At 38.5% G+C, this 16282-nt stretch overlaps 1 protein-coding gene across 1 annotated transcript in view; it reads left to right on the top strand.

The window, feature by feature from the left end:
* Window positions 1-279: 279 nt before the first annotated feature.
* ror1 (receptor tyrosine kinase-like orphan receptor 1) overlaps window positions 280-16282 on the top strand; it is a 335931-nt gene continuing 319928 nt past the window's right edge. Inside the window, exon 1 of the mRNA XM_061975731.2 lies at window positions 280-575. Coding sequence (XP_061831715.2) covers window positions 479-575 — 97 coding nt within the window. The 5' untranslated portion in view covers window positions 280-478. The remainder of the gene's footprint in view (window positions 576-16282) is intronic.

Here is a 16282-nt window from a genome sequence, read left to right as displayed (position 1 = left end):
AGCTTCTTCCTATTCCTTTTCGGACACAACTGGAATTATGTGATGCATTACATTGTATCGAATGCATGTTCTAAATAAAGTGAAACTGAACTGAATATGCTGTGGTCAACAAAATGTCAAATGTCCCCATTGTGGACACACCTATGTGACCAAACTGACCAATGAAAAGAAGTGTGTTTTAATAGCAGTACCTATGATGGCCACCAGGTGGCATCACGGGCACTGGAGGCAGCCATGTGCTGAGACAAGAGAGGTTAGTTAGTTAGTGGGCAGGATTGTGATCACTTGAGCAGACACAAGAGGAGAAAGTCAAGGAGGAAGAAGACACAAACTTATTGAAGCTCACATTTCCTTAAAGACGCTCATAGTCCAGTTTTTGTACGTTCGGTAACTTTGAAGTTAAGTCGCCAACTTTGTTTTTGTGGAGGTGCTGGTGGATGTTTAAAGCGGACCAAGGTGTAACGCTAAGCCCAGAGGAATGTATCCGAGTCGGACAGCGCCGAGCGGGGACCTCCGGAGATGTTCAGGCTGGATGGCCCTGCTGCTCATCGGCATCTTGGACATCCGTGCTGCCGGTGAGTTTCCAAACTTCTTCCAACTTTTTTTTTTATTTTTAATTTTTTAATTTTTTGTAAACCTCTTTTTCTTCCTGCTTTTGTAATGTAGTATCCGAACATGCGTGGATTCAAATTGTCATCGACAAAAAATAAATACTTTTTAGTGATGCTGAGTTCATCACAAAGGTGCAAAACGCTGGTGTCTTATGTGGCTCAGGGGCCATTGGTGGAGCATACATATGAATTTGGATTAAGAGTTGACAATTTCATCAAATATATATAAAAAATTAAATAATTGAGTGAACTTACTTTTGGCCTTTGGACTGCAACGGATATGCATAATGCAACTTCCTGTGGACCATCTGACTTGTGGGATATTCCAACTTTTCCAGAGGGTCAGGGGATCTTTTGGGTGGACATTTCAGTCCGGGGCCCTTTGGATTTATTCCAAATCCCAATGATAGTTAGGGTAACAGGACTGAGTGAAAAAAATAACCTGGGACACGGTAAAAGCGTGATTCTTTTTTTTTTTTGTCTTCAAGCAAACAAATATGCATGATGTGGGGACTTCTTTGCTATTTTTTTACATATTTCTTAATTCAGTAAAAAAAAAATAAAAAAAAAAAAATATATATATATATATATATATATCACTTTTTTCGGACTATAAATCGCAGTTTTTTTCATAGTTTGGCGTGCGACTTATACTCAGGAGCGACATATGTGTGAAATTATTAACACATTACCGTAAAATATCAAATAATATTATTTATGTCATTCACGTAAGAGACTAGACGTTTAAGATTTCATGGGATTTAGCGATTAGGAGTGACAGATTGTTTGGTAAACGTATAGCATGTTCTATATGTTATAGTTATTTGAATGACTCTTACCATAATATGTTACGTTAACATACCAGGCGCGTTCTCAGTTGGTTATTTATGCCTCATATAACGTACACTTATTCAGCCTGTTGTTCACTATTCTTTATGTATTTTAAATTGCCTTTCAAATGTCTATTCTTGGTGTTGGGTTTTATCAAATACATTTCCCCCAAAAATGGGACTTATACTCCAGTGCGACTTATATGTTTTTTTCCTTCTTTATTGTGCATTTTCGGCCGGTGCGACTTATACTCCGGAAAATACGGTATATACATAATAAATATATATATATATATATATATATATATATATATATATATATATATATATATATATATATATATATATATCATCAGATTGATCATACAGATACATTTGGATTAATCATGATTAATCACAGATTATTACTCGCTTCAATAATTCAAAATAACTGAAAAAAAGAGCCCATATTTTGAAGATAAATGTACGGTAATTTCATTATTAGAAGTGTTTTCCTTGAAAGTACTACATTTATTTGCTCAAAACTTGCTAACAGTTTTATCTAAAGTCCAGTCAGAGTGTATTTTGGAGTGAAATTTGCCAGTTGGAGTCTCCTCGCTCATCTTTGAACTGGTGTATGTATTGACCTGGTCACTAACCATATAACAGCCCTGTAAACCAAAAAGGTTCATTGGGTCTTCAAAAAATGGTGTTGTTCTTATAGCCGCACCCGTGTGTTTACTTTCGTACCTGACGGTTTCGCCCACAACTGTTGCCTTCTTAAGAGGTTGTCACGTGATGTGTGTATATATATATATATATATATATATATATATATATATATATATATATATATATATATATGTGTATATATGTATATTTATGTTTTTTATATAGGGTGGTATTTATCAGTGGAGAGGGTGTCTGGTAGCCAAGTAGGATGACTGTGACTAAGGTATTAAAATAATTAACGTAGATTTGAAGGTAGTTGCAGATTTGAGACTCTAGATGGCAGTGGTGTATAACCTATTGAACACTTCAAAGAGTAAGTGGTACGAGAAGCTACCCATTAAACCGACACATTGGAAATGTCAGAATGTTGCAGTACCATCTCATTAAAACCAACAAAACTAAAGACAAGTTTCTGTTATTGAGTTGATATATCAAGATATTACAGTTTATTTTCTCACTCTATGCAGAGAACTTGCAGCGAGACGGACAGACCTTGTTTGTTGATACTGTTACGTGATTGGCTGTTAGCGTGTCACTCCCATTGCTCAGTGACACTTCCTGTTTCCTGTTTGCTGGAGCGAGTGACTTCATGAAACAAATCTTGCTTCATAATTAAAAAAATTATTTCGACCAAAAAATATAAATATATATCGAAAATTTTATCGAACGCATTTTATTTTCATATCGATTGTCTATCACGATATATAGTGATATCGTATATGTAATTATGTGTAGATATATTAATATGTATGTGTAGACTGTGTATGTTTTACTAAATTAAAACATATATAAAAATAGCAAAGAGGTCCCCACGTTGTACATATATTTTTCTTTATGCAGGTCACCAGTGGACAAAAGTGTGGACACCCCTGTAAGTGTAAAAGGTCGCCTGGGTCTTCCATCATTATAACCAATGAATGTCTTTGTTTCCCTCCTCTATTGGTTTTTGTTAGGCCGTGATAATCCCATACGTGTAATTTAAACAGTGCCCCATGCAAACAAAGCGGTCTCCCCTCTCATGTAAATGATCTTTGCTATTTAGATGATGGGCCCCATTGTCAGTGAGGAGCCACCACACACGGGGAAAGACTCGACTCCTCAGGGCCTCAATGTGAGCCTCTTAGGCGGGCAGCTGGAGAGCTATTGTGCCTCCTAACCCCCGTTAGAGATAAGGAGGAGGCCATTGGGGTGAAGTTTTCAGGCGACAGTTGTGTCACTTGTTAGAAGCTGGGTGAGGATGAAGAACTTTTTGAGATGAGTTCTTCTATGGCAGGAAGCTGGTTCTCAGGAGTGTATTAAGCAATACACTTAGCAAATTGAGCTGCAAGTGTCTTATCAATAGGGATGGGTATCTTTCACGATTTGGTACCAATTCCCAGTACCTGGGTATCGATACTGGTACTCAAGAGTACCAATTTTGGTTACATTTGTTGTGTCTTAATAAATGTCAGTTATCTAATAATAAGAAGTAATTTTTTACGTAACATTTAAAAATGAGCTGATTATGATAAATGTGCTGTCAATGTGTTATATCTTGTTTTCTTATTGCATTTCTGAGTCTCATTTGCAAGTATTATACAGTAGACTTTGCATGCAGTCGCAATTCCAAGACATTATTTATATATACTGTATATATATATATATATATATATATATTAGGGCTGCAACAACTAATCGATTCAATCGATTAAAATCAATTATAAAAATAGTTGGCGATTAATTTAGTCATCGATTCGTTGGATCTACGCGATACGGATGCGCGCAGGCAATTTTTATTTATTTTTATTTTTATTTTTATTTTTTTTATAAACCTTTATTTATAAACTGCAACATGTACAAACAGCTAAGAAACAATAATCAAAATAAGTATGGTGCCAGTATGCTGTTTTTTTTCCAATAAAATACTGGAAAGGATAGAAATGTAGTTTGTCTCTTTTATCCGATTAGTAATCGATTAATCGAAGTAATAATCGACAGATTAATCGATTATCAAATTAATCGTTAGTTGCAGCCCTAAAATATATATATATATATATATATATATATATATATATATATATATATATATATATATATGTATGTATGTATGTATGTATGTATGTATGTATATATATATATGTATGTATGTATGTATGTATGTATGTCAGTTCAGTCTCATGTTGCGCCTTACAGAGTTTGTGTACTGTTAGTATTGTACTTATTATTTGGGGCGGTGTGGCTCCGTTGGTAGAGCGGCCATGCAAGCAACTTGAGGGTTCCAGTTTGACCCCCGCTTCTGCCATCTTAGTCACTGCCGTTGTGTCTTTGAGCAAGACACTTTATCCACCTGCTCCCGGTGCCAGCCACACTGGTTTAAATGTCGATAATCGGTTTCACTATGTAAAGTGCTTTGAGTTTTTAGAGAGAAAAGCGCTATATAAATATAATTCACTTCACTTTACTATTATATACTTATTGTTTGATTGTAACATACATTGTAAGATACATCTCAGTTGTAGTTTTCATTGCCCAATGTGGAGGTGTTAAAAAACAGCCATGTAAAATCCATCCATTCATCCATTTTCTACCGCTTATTAATTTGCATCTAGTTAGCACATTTAGGAAAAGGGGAACCTTACCTTTCCAGCATTTTCTATAAAGCATACTTGCTTTGTTGGCATGGACAATTGTAACATTACCTAGAGGCAGTCTGGCTGAGTCCACTTTGAGTGCTTGTTTCCTAGCCAAGTGTTTGAGCCGCTGTTTTCTCTGGGTGCCACCCCCTCTGGTGTGGCATCATCTACAGAACTGGAGCCCATTTCACCGCATAGAAAGTGTGGATAAAGACATGTAAAACTATTACTTTGATCACTTAATTATATGTTTTTGTTGCTCTGGTCCATGACTTCTTCAAAGCTGATATGGTTAACATTACAAGCAAAAACTAAATATAAAGGAATCACCATTTTTGGACTTCCCTGCTCATCCATCTCATCTTCCATAGACACCAAAGCCTTTTTTATCATGCTCTTTCAGCATTTCCTCAAGCATCTCGAGGAAAAGATCAGTAGAAGAGAACGCAAAATCCATCTCGTTTTTAATTGCCGGATCTTTTCTTCTTTTGTTTTTCCGCAGGTTCTTACTCAGACTTTCTGCCCTCGAGGGTGCTCTGATTTTCGCATTGGCTTTAGTCCTTTACATTTTTTTTTTAATCCAATCTTAGACCAAAACCCTTTTTCTTCAAAGGCCTAATCATTAAAATGACTACTTCCAATTACACTTCTCTCGCTTTGTCCGTCCCATTTTGCGTGAGTCAATTTGACTGGAGAGGTTCATATTTTCCTCGTATTTCCATCATTCTGAAATGTATGCAGGCTGACCCCGTCTTTAGTTGGATTGCTACAACCTGCACAAATATTTGATCCTTCCTTCAAATTCCGTACGAACATATCTTGATTTCAGATGAAGATGCTACCAAAACACATACGAAGCCATATGAAACTGCATCTCGTCTTCTGTAGGTGACGTCAGCAGCCTGATGCTGGCCGCACACATTTTGAAAATGTGCTGAAACTCTATAGAAAAGAAGCCTAAAATCACTACTAGGAATGTAGCGATTCTGTAGATACTGCGGTATTACAGTTATATAATGACAACATTTTACAATTACAGTATGTGTGTTTATCCTAAACATTCATGCCACTTCATTTTACACACTATGGCATTTTTAAGTCTCTCTTTTTGTTTTGGGACATATACAACAATAAAATCGTACAGTGGCCTTAATACCTTGATAACATCGTACTGTGAGAATTTTATATTGTTACATCCCTAATCACTACCATGTCTATTTTGGGAGGACTTTTACCTGTAGACAACATTTTAGATCAGTGGTTCTTAACCTTGTTGGAGGTACCGAACCCCACCAGTTTCATATGCGCATTCATCCAACCCTTCTTTAGTGAAAATTAAAATGTTTTTTTTTTCAAATTCAAGACAAAGTTATATGTTTTTGGTAACACTTTAGTATGGGGAACATATTCTAAGTAACAAAGACTTAATTTAGAGTTATTTGGTGAGGGTTAGGGCCGGGGTTAGAGGGTTAGGGTTATAATAAGGCCATGCCGAATAAGGCATTAATAAGTACTTAATAATGACTAATTAGGAGACAATATGTTGCTAATTTGCATGTTAATGAGCATTGATTGATTGATTGATTGAAACTTTTATTAGTAGATTGCACAGTACAGTACATATTCCGTACAATTGACCACTAAATGGTAACACCCGAATAAGTTTTTCAACTTGTTTAAGTCGGGGTCCACGTAAATCATTTAATGGTGAATATGTTCCCCATACTAAAGTGTTACCAAGGTTTTTTTTTACTGGTGCACAAAATGAACCGTGCATGAACATCACCTTGTTCAAAGAACAAAACCAACACAGTGCATAAACTCACAACAAATTACACACCTGCAAATCAGTGTGACTTCTGCTGTTGCCGTATCCGTAATACGCCGATAGGGAGAAGTTTTTATTTACACGATGAGTCGGGTGTGTCTTGACCTCCGCCGAACCCCTGAGCCCGACTCACCAAACCCCTAGGGTTCGATCGAACCCAGGTTAAGAACCACTGTTTTAGATAAATAAGTGCCAATGGGGCCCTTTAACATTATGTTCACATCCAGTGAAGACGCTTCCTTGTGTTTGCAGATACAGACTTTTCGTGGGTGTTGTTGAACTCTCTGTAACGAGAATGAATAGATAGAAGAAGAGAAAAATGTCATTTGAGGAGATGAGCGCAGTAGTCTGTGATCAGTGGTCGGTGGCTTTAACGTTTGTTCTGTGGAAGTGACTGAGGACACATGACAGAAACTGAAAGGCGGGGCTAGTTTCCTTTTAACTTTCTGCTGTCAAGCCTCCAGAGGTCACTGAAGTCAGTGCTCACTGGCCAGTACTTCTCTGGTCAACACCAGTCTAGAACATTTTGTCATAAGGTTTCCTGCATGGACAATGCAATAAAGTCCTATGGTCACAAGATCAGTTCGGTAAAGTGAAAACAAAGGAAGTTGACAGTAAAATGAACATGAGAAAATATGGATGCCATTGTGGGTTAGTGTGTTTGTGTGTTGTGTAGAGTAAGTAGGCAGATGATAGAAAACATCTGCAGGAGGAGTAGGAACAGAATTGCAAAATGGAAAGTGATCGTTCTGCGCAGGCAAATGACGTAGCTCGAACAAATATGATGTAAAAGTTGCATTGCTATTTAGACTGCAGTCATATCTAAAAAGATCAGATTTAGATCAGATTCCAAACTGATCCTGACTACCTCCTGGTGTGGCCCAAATCTGATGCGAAAATATCAGATTTGAAGCATTTTGGAGCATTTAGACTGGCAAAAAAATATTTGATATTTGTCATTTGAGGGCAATAAAATCAGATTTGGTGTTTTGTGCATGTAAACGGAGCCTCTGTGAGGTGTTTGTTGTGAGTGTTCTCCCTGTGTTTGCTTGGGCTCTCTCTGAGTACATCCCTAAAACATGCATGGTATGATAACTGGAGATTCTAAATCGAGGGTCAGCAACCCACGGCTCTTTAGCCCCGCCCTAGTGGCTTCCTGGAGCTCTTTCCGAGGTGTGTGAAAATGGAAAAAGATGAAGAAATTTTTTTGTTTTTGTTTTAACATATTTTCTGTAGGAGAACAAACGTGACACAAATCTTCCTAATTATTAGAAATCCCACTGTTTATGTTATACATGCTTCACTGATGAGAGTATTAGGCAAGCACCGTTTTGTCCTACTAATTTCAGTGATCATTGAACTCATCATAGTTTGTTTACATGTATAACTCTCTCCGATGCTGCTATAGAAAGATGTGTTTTATGCCACTCCTTCTTTGTCTCATTTTTTCCACCAAACGTTTTATGCTGTGCGTGAATGCACAAAGGTGAGCTTTGTTGATTTGCTGGAGTGCTTATCAGGCATATTTGGTCAATCCATGACTGCAAGCTAATCGATACTAACATGCTATTTAGGCTAGTGTATGTACATATTGCATCATTATGCCTCGTTGTAGGTATATCTGAGCTCATTTAATTTCCTTTACTTATGTCCATTGTGTATTTAATTTATATTTGCATGTCTCATGACACATTATCTATATGTAATATTGGCTGTTAGTCTGATAGTTGTTTGTATGCCATGTTGTTCCAGACCACAGCAAACATTACCCAGCTTGCAAAGATTAATCTGCCGTTTCCTTTAACTTGGACACACTCTTCTATACCTTTTGGCCATTGTGAGCCAGTCATTTCCAGAAGTTATCTCATCATCTCATCATACACGGCACACTTATCTGTTTAAAAAATTATTCAAGGGGGGGAACCTTAAACGATGGTTTAGTGTGGCTGAAACGGGGCTAAAGCTAAATAATTATTCGTTTAAGGGGTTAAACGACTTAGTGTAGACATGGCCTTAATTTGTTATTTTTCCGCCGCTTCCTGTTCATGGGTGAACTGGAGTGGTGCAGACAAACAAGCATTCACTCTCACATTCGCACCTATGGACAATCCACATCAAATTCACACCCAGGACCTCTGAGCTGTGAGGCAGACGTGCTCATCACACTCTCCCCGTGCTGCCTCTTGATTAACTTTTTCATGCATTTTTAGAAAAAAAAAATATCTGGAGCAGGAATTGTGTAAGTGGAGATATCAGTTTGATATTGTGTCCTCCATATGGCGTTCAGAATGCTCACCCTCGTTCCATCAATCGACCTGTGTGCCCTTAAGCGGCAAAGTAATAATCTGTGACAAGCCTATAAAAATAAATTGACGACAATGTTTTCCGTCTACGTAAATTGTGTACATGTTCCTGACGCGGGGGTATTTGTCTGAGAAGGTAAAAGGTCTTTCGCAGAGCACGAGACCCCATGTGAAATGTGTTTAGAATTGCATTTAGCTATTTAATAACACTCAGGGAGCCTATAGATCATGTAGGGCCCCGCTGTCACGCTACAGTCTGCAACACGGCGCAGTGTTGACACTAAAGGCACTTCACGTCGAGAGGAGGGGGGCAGTAATGTATTAGGGCTTGTCCTGCTCTCCTTGCTACTGAGATGTGTCTTGTGTGCTGCTCTGTGTCATCTGACATTTCCACCCACGTAATTTATACGCAGGTTAAAAAGACATGTTGACTGGGAGCTAACTAGTATAGAGCCGCTCGAACAAGTGACTGGTAACTGGTAAATACTAATTATTGGTGGTCAATGGAGTTAGTGGCTTGCATGTTGCACATATTTTTATTGTGTTTTAGGTTGTAAATACTTAGTTTTTATTGGTAATTTCAATTGAAAGTGGTTTGATGGCACTATCTGCAGGGAAGATGTAATGCTGGAGCTCAAGACTTTGCGATGTTGTGTATTCTCATGCATCATTTATTTTGGGAGGTAGAATAGATTTGGCACTACCTGTTCGTCCTGACTCATAAACACATTATTATAACACACCTGGTCTGCCAGAGAATAGGAAGACGGAGCAGGAGGGATCTTTATAGACTTTATCGCTGTAGAAACTTGGCAACTTGCTCAAAGTAAAACATTTTAAACCAAAAAAGTGCTGTTAAATTATGACCGTATTTTCCGGACTATAAGGCGCACTTAAAATAATTTTTTTTCTCAAAACTCGACAGTGCGCCTTATAACCCGGTACGCCTACTGTAAGGAATAAGTTTGGTTGAGCATACCCACCTCGAAGCTCTTTTATTTGGTACATGGTGTAATGATAAATGTGACCAGTAGATGGCAGTCAAACATAAGAAATAAGTGTAGGCTGCACTATGATGGCAATATGAGTCAAGTAAACAACACCAACATTTTATATGTTCCATTGAAAATATAGAACATTACACACAAAGCTCAAAAATCTATCAAAATGTTTTAGGACGACTTTGGTGAACTATGAAGCCGCACCGCATGATGTGCTTCAACATACGAGTATTATTATGGTGTGTGTATAAGGTAAAACATATTATATTGCGTTTTGTTTCGCAATATTATGCAAAAGCAACTTTTCTTATCTTCTGGTACCTGCTGATCTGTATTAGGGATGTGCATAAATCCTGAAAAATTGTGCGTGTCTGCCTTTGTAGTCCGTGGGGACACCATGGTCGATAAGCTTCTTCTTTTCTCCATCTTCTTGTTATGGGACATTCATCCTCCGCTGTTGCCATTTCTAATATAAAGTATTGTAAAGTTCTTACTTATATCTGTCAGTAAACTCGCCATGAAAGCGCTAAAACATACCGGTATAGTGAGTTGGCATTATTCACCCAAGGAACTTTAGTTATTAGAGTTCCGGTCGGACGTTTTTTTACGGGACACATTTCCTGTGTTGTTCTTTCCGGATGAGGAGATGCTGCTCCGTTATTGATTTAAGTCAAGTCTGAATGTCAATAAAACCGTTAGCTCCATCTTTTGACACTTCTTCCACTCCCGTTTTGTATGCTACACCGCTACAATAAAGATGACGGGAAAAGACGCTGCCGAAGGTGAGCCACGTAAATAAGACCGCCCACAAAACGGCGCATCCTGAAGCGACTGTCAGAAAGGGGCTTGAAGATGATCTGTAAAACATAATCTATGCAACATTTTGACCGAAGAACCACCATTACATATTATGTAGACCACAAGGAAGTGTTTTCAATGTAGAAAAAAAAAATAATAATAATATGACTCCTAAAAAGATTAAAAATAGACCATTCATCGGCAGTGCGCCTTATAATCCTGTGCGTCCTATGGTCCGGAAAATACGGTAGTCTAACCATGACTAATCACAAGTTATTACTAGCTTGTATAATTTAAATGTATTTAAAAAGACTCCCATATTTTAAAAGCAAACACAATTTTATTGTCAAAATGTCATCCATGAACATTTAAAAAATGTGTTACCTGAAATCACATAATCAATATGTTTAAAACTTGGTGACATTTTTATCCAAAGTCCAGTGAGGGTTTATTTTGTAGTGAAATATGGCATCGAGTGAACAGTCGCCGTCTCCACACTCATATTTGCACTGGCTTGTGCATCGACCTGATCACTGATTTTGTAACTACCTGTGCCACCTTTCAGGGAACCATTCATGATAAAGGTAAAACATCATATATGGTTCAAATAAATTGTCATTGATCTGTTTATATACATGATTAATGTGATTGTTTTCGTTATTAATCACATCAGTTAACTTGTTATTTTTTACAAAAAATTTAACAAGAACATCACAGCATGGTAAAATCATGGCATTAAAACCTAAAAATAAACTTCAGATTGTTTTCTTTGTCTTACTTTGGCCAAAAATTTAACAAACACATTCGAAAAGTACTGAAAAGTAATAAAATACATTCTGATAACACAAGTTAGCACCTTCTACGAATTCGCATAAAGGTTGCAAACGTTCCTTTTAAGTCAGGGGTGTCAAACTCAAATACAGAGTGGGCCAAAATTTAAAACTGAACAAAGCCGCGGGCCAAGGTTGAACAAATTAACCTTTTTGATAGGGACCCGAACAAGTTTTGCATTAAATATTGAACAAGCAAGGCTTATATAACTTTATAGTGACATGCAAAATCGAGTTTCAAATAATAATAATAATAATTAAAAAATATCAATGGCATATCAAATACAATTTCAATAAAAATTGAATGCCTCTTTTCTATTTGCAGCCTTCTGAGGCATCCCTCATTATCGAACGAAGGTGTTCATCAGTCATTAAATCTCGTATTCCACAGTCTTGGGGGCGTGCCTTACAGGCACTGCTTTTAACGTCCTCTACGAGCTGACGTCACGGCCGCTTTCCATCCCTTCTAACAACGTGCCCGCCTAGTCACAAGATATGAGCGGCTCCTGTACGCACACACACATAAATGCAAAGCATACTTCATCAACAGCGATACAGTTTACACTGAGAGTGGCAGTATAAGCAACTTTAACATTGTTAGAAATATACGCCACACTGTGAATCCACACCAAACAAGAATGACAAACACATTTTGGGAGAACATCCGCACCGTAAAACAACATAAACACAACAGAACAAATACCCAGAACCCTTTGCAGCACTAACTCTAACCCCCGCTACCTCCAAACCCCAGAGCGCGCCCACCCCCCCCACCCCACCCCATACACACACCTTGTAGCGTCTCAGAATCTGAGTTAGTGCTGCAAAGGGTTCTGGGTATTTGTTCTGTTGTGTTTATGTTGTGTTACTGTGCGGATGTTCTCCCGAAATGGGTTTGTCATTCTTGTTTGGTGTGGATTCACAGTGTGGCGTATATTTCTAACAATGTTAAAGGTTTTTATACTGGCACCCTCAGTGTAACCTGTATTGCTGAAGATCAAGTATGCGTTGCATTCACTTCTGTGTGCGTGCCAAAGCCGCACATATTATGTAACTGAGCCAGCACTCGTTGGACTGGACTAAAAGGGGACGTTACAATTCACGGGAGGGGCACTGAAATTTGGGAGTCTCCCGGGAGGTTTGGCAAATATGAGAATTAGCGGTGTACCGCGACACCGCCGCTGTATATAATCGGCGGGCCAGCTCTAGTGTTAATTTGATATCACCTCACGGGCCAAGTGAAATTGGGCCAGAGTTTGACACCCATGCTTTAAGTGAATAATCAGAGCCCTCCTATCAAAAAAGCGACAAATCTAGGGTAGAGACTTTTGGAGACTCTGAAAAGGCAGTAAATACAGTGAAACCCCAATTTATGAACTTTTCAATTGACAAACTTTTAGATCAAGCCAAACATGCCTCAGTGTGCGAACCATGTCTCTGTGGACGAACGCGTCATTTAGGCGCCTGCAGGCAAGAAAACAGGGTGAATCATTGTTGGGGAGATGGAGCCTTCCACTTTACTTGCTGTGCAGAAGTCACCTTTTCTTAGTTTTTTCGCCTTTTGACAAGTTTTGTCCATTTCGCCAACTCAATAGGAGTCCCAAAAACGCAACAGACCAGTGTAGAAAGGAGGAGGGAACAGCTGTGGGGTTAAAAAAACCAAAACTTTTTGCAAGGAGTACATGGCACTCACAAGCATGACCACAGCACAGTAAGTAACCACATCAAGTGTTATTTGTGATGAAGCTGGTCTTTTCTGGGAAAAGATGCCAGAGCAGAATTATCTCACAGCAGAGGAGAAGACAGTAATCGGATCGTCCCCTCGCTCTTCCAAAGCACAAACACGCAGACACGTACGGCTTCCCTCTTCCACTCCCCTGCCCCGTTCCTTTTACCTCCTTGTGTCTGCTCCTTTCTCATCAGTTTGCTGCCGTTGTTAATGTATGTGCATTTTTGAAGCAATATGGTTGTTGACGGTAAGGATTTCTGGTGATTTTGTTTGTGAGGACACCTTAGTGATTTCTGTGTAGGGTTGTACATTATACCGGTATTAGTATAGTACTACGATACTAATGAATCATATTTGGTTCAATACCGCCTCTGAAAAGTACCGGTCCGCCAAAATGTAAACGAACGCAATTGGTGGAGCTACACCTAACATCCACTGTAATGATACCAAGTACAGTAGCGTATCTAGTTGATACTATGATGATTACGTCAATATTTTTTGACATCAAAAAAATCTTCTTTCGATTTTTTAAAATGCATATTATGTTTATAAACTCAGGACATATGTCCCTGGACACACGAGGACTTTGAATATGACCAATGGTTGACCCTGTAATGACTTGGTATTGGATTGATACCCAAATTTGTGGTATCATCCGAAACTAATGCAAAGCATCAAACAACAGAAGAATAGGTAATTTTTTTAAATGACTTATACAAGCGGTAGAAAATGGATGGATGGATGTAGATAGCACATGTTAAAAGAGAAAGTAAGCAGATATTAACAGTAAATGAACAAGTAGATTAATGATTAATTTTCTACCACTTGTCCTTAATAATTTTGACAAAATAATAGAATGATAAATGACACAATATGTTACTGCATACGTCAGCAGACTAATTGGGAGACTTTGTTTGTTTACTTACTACTAAAAGACAAGTTGTCTTGTATGTTCACTATTTTATTTAAGGACAAACTTGCAATAAGAAAAATAGGTTTAATGTACTGTAAGATTTTTTGTTAAAATAAAGCCAATAATGCAATTTTTTGTGGTCCCTTTTATTCAGAAAAGTACCGAAAAGTATCGAAATAATTTTGGTACAGGTACCAAAATATTGGTATCGGAACAGCACTACTTCTACGTGTGTGCGTGTGTTGGCAGAGCAGAGCATTTAACAATTTGTTGTTGTTTTGACTTTTTTATTACATAAATAGTTGAGCCATCACCCCTTGTTATGTTTGTTTGATATACAGTACTATATATTACTTTTTATTGTGTTCAAAGTGTACAAACCTTCACTAAGATGTGGATATTTGTACAGTCTGTAACCCATTATTAATATTTACATTGTTTGTGTTGGGGAACTCTGCTTCACTATACAAACGTTTCTATTTACGAGCCCTGTAAATTGAGGTCCCACTGTATTGCTCTTCTCAACGAGCACTGGGTGGTGCTGTGGGCCCTTCCCAATTGGGACATTAAAAAAACAAAAGTTAGTTTGTAATTTTTAACATATATATATATATTTTGTGCTTTTCAGATTTTGCAAATGCACCAATTATGCAAATTACACAATTAGGTAAATTCATCATAGCCCTGCCACAATTACATTGCAGTTCTGTGGATAACACTTTGCCGTTTGTCTATTATATGTGTAAAACTGAATTGAAGAAGTGTTAAATGACTGTCAGATGCACATTCACTATATTGCCAAAAGTATTTGGCCACCCATCCAAATGATCAGAATCAGGTGTCCTAGTGACTTGGCCCAGCCATAGGTGTATAAAATCAAGCACTTAGGCATGGAGACTGTTTCTACAAACATTTGTGAAAGAAATCAGTGATTTCCAGCGTGGAACTGTCATAAGATGCCACCTGTGAAACAAATCCCGTCGAGAAATTCCCTCGCTCCTAAATATTCCAAAGTCAACTGTCGGCTTTATTATAAGAAAATGGAAGAGTTAGGGAACAACAGCAACTCGGCTACGAAGTGGTAGGCCACGTAAACTGACAGAGAGGGGTCAGCGGATGCTGAAGCACATAGTGCAAAGAGGTTGTCGACTTTCTGCACATTCAGTTGCTACAGAGCTCCAAACTTCATGTGACCTTCCAATTAGCCCACGTAAAGGAAGCAGAGAGCTTCATGGAATGGGTTTCCATGGCCGAGCAGCTGCATCTAAGCCATACATCACCAAGTCCAATGCTAAGCGTCGGATGCAGTGGTGTAAAGCACAGTGGAGACGCCTTCTCTGGAGTGATGATACACGCTTTTCCATCTGGCAATCTGATGGACGAGTCTGGGTTTGGAGGTTGCCAGGAGAATGATACATTTTGGACTGCATTGTGCCCAATATGAAATTTGGTGGAGGAGGAATTATGGTGCAGAGTAGTTTTTCGGGAGTTGGGCTTGGTCCCTTAGTTCCAGTGAAAGGAACTTTGAATGCTCCAGGATACCAAAACATTTTTGGACAATTCCATGTTCCCAACCTTCCAACAGTTTGGAGCGGGCCCCTTCCTCTTCCAACATGACTGTGCACCAGTGCACAAAGCAAGGTCCACAAAGACATGGATGACGGAGTCTGGTGTGGATAAACTTGACAGGCCTGCACAGAGTCCTGACCTGAACCCGGTAGAACACCTTTGGGATGAATTAGAACGGAGACTGAGAGCCAGGACTTCTCGTCCAACATCAGTGTGTGACCTCACCAATTCGCTTTTGGAAGAATTAGTCGAACATTCCTATAAACACACTCCGCAATCTTGTGGACAGCCTTCCCAGATGAGTTGAAGCTGTAATAGCTGCAAAAGGTGGACCGACATCATATTGAACCCTATGGGTTAAGAATGGGATGGCACTTCAAGTTCATATGTGAGTCAAGTCAGGTGGCCAAATACGTTTGGCAATATAGTGTATTTATAGGTTCAGAGAATCAAAAATATGCATTTTTAGGGCGTTTGATGACTTTTTTTTATATGTGAAGGTTGCGGGGTTCTATTATAACAGGTTGTTTTGTAAGTGCTCTAAAAG

This window comes from Nerophis lumbriciformis, linkage group LG14, assembly GCF_033978685.3.
Source record: "Nerophis lumbriciformis linkage group LG14, RoL_Nlum_v2.1, whole genome shotgun sequence".
Taxonomy (NCBI): domain Eukaryota; kingdom Metazoa; phylum Chordata; class Actinopteri; order Syngnathiformes; family Syngnathidae; genus Nerophis; species Nerophis lumbriciformis.
Note: the sequence above shows the minus strand (reverse complement) of the source record. Positions and strands in the feature narration are given on the sequence as shown.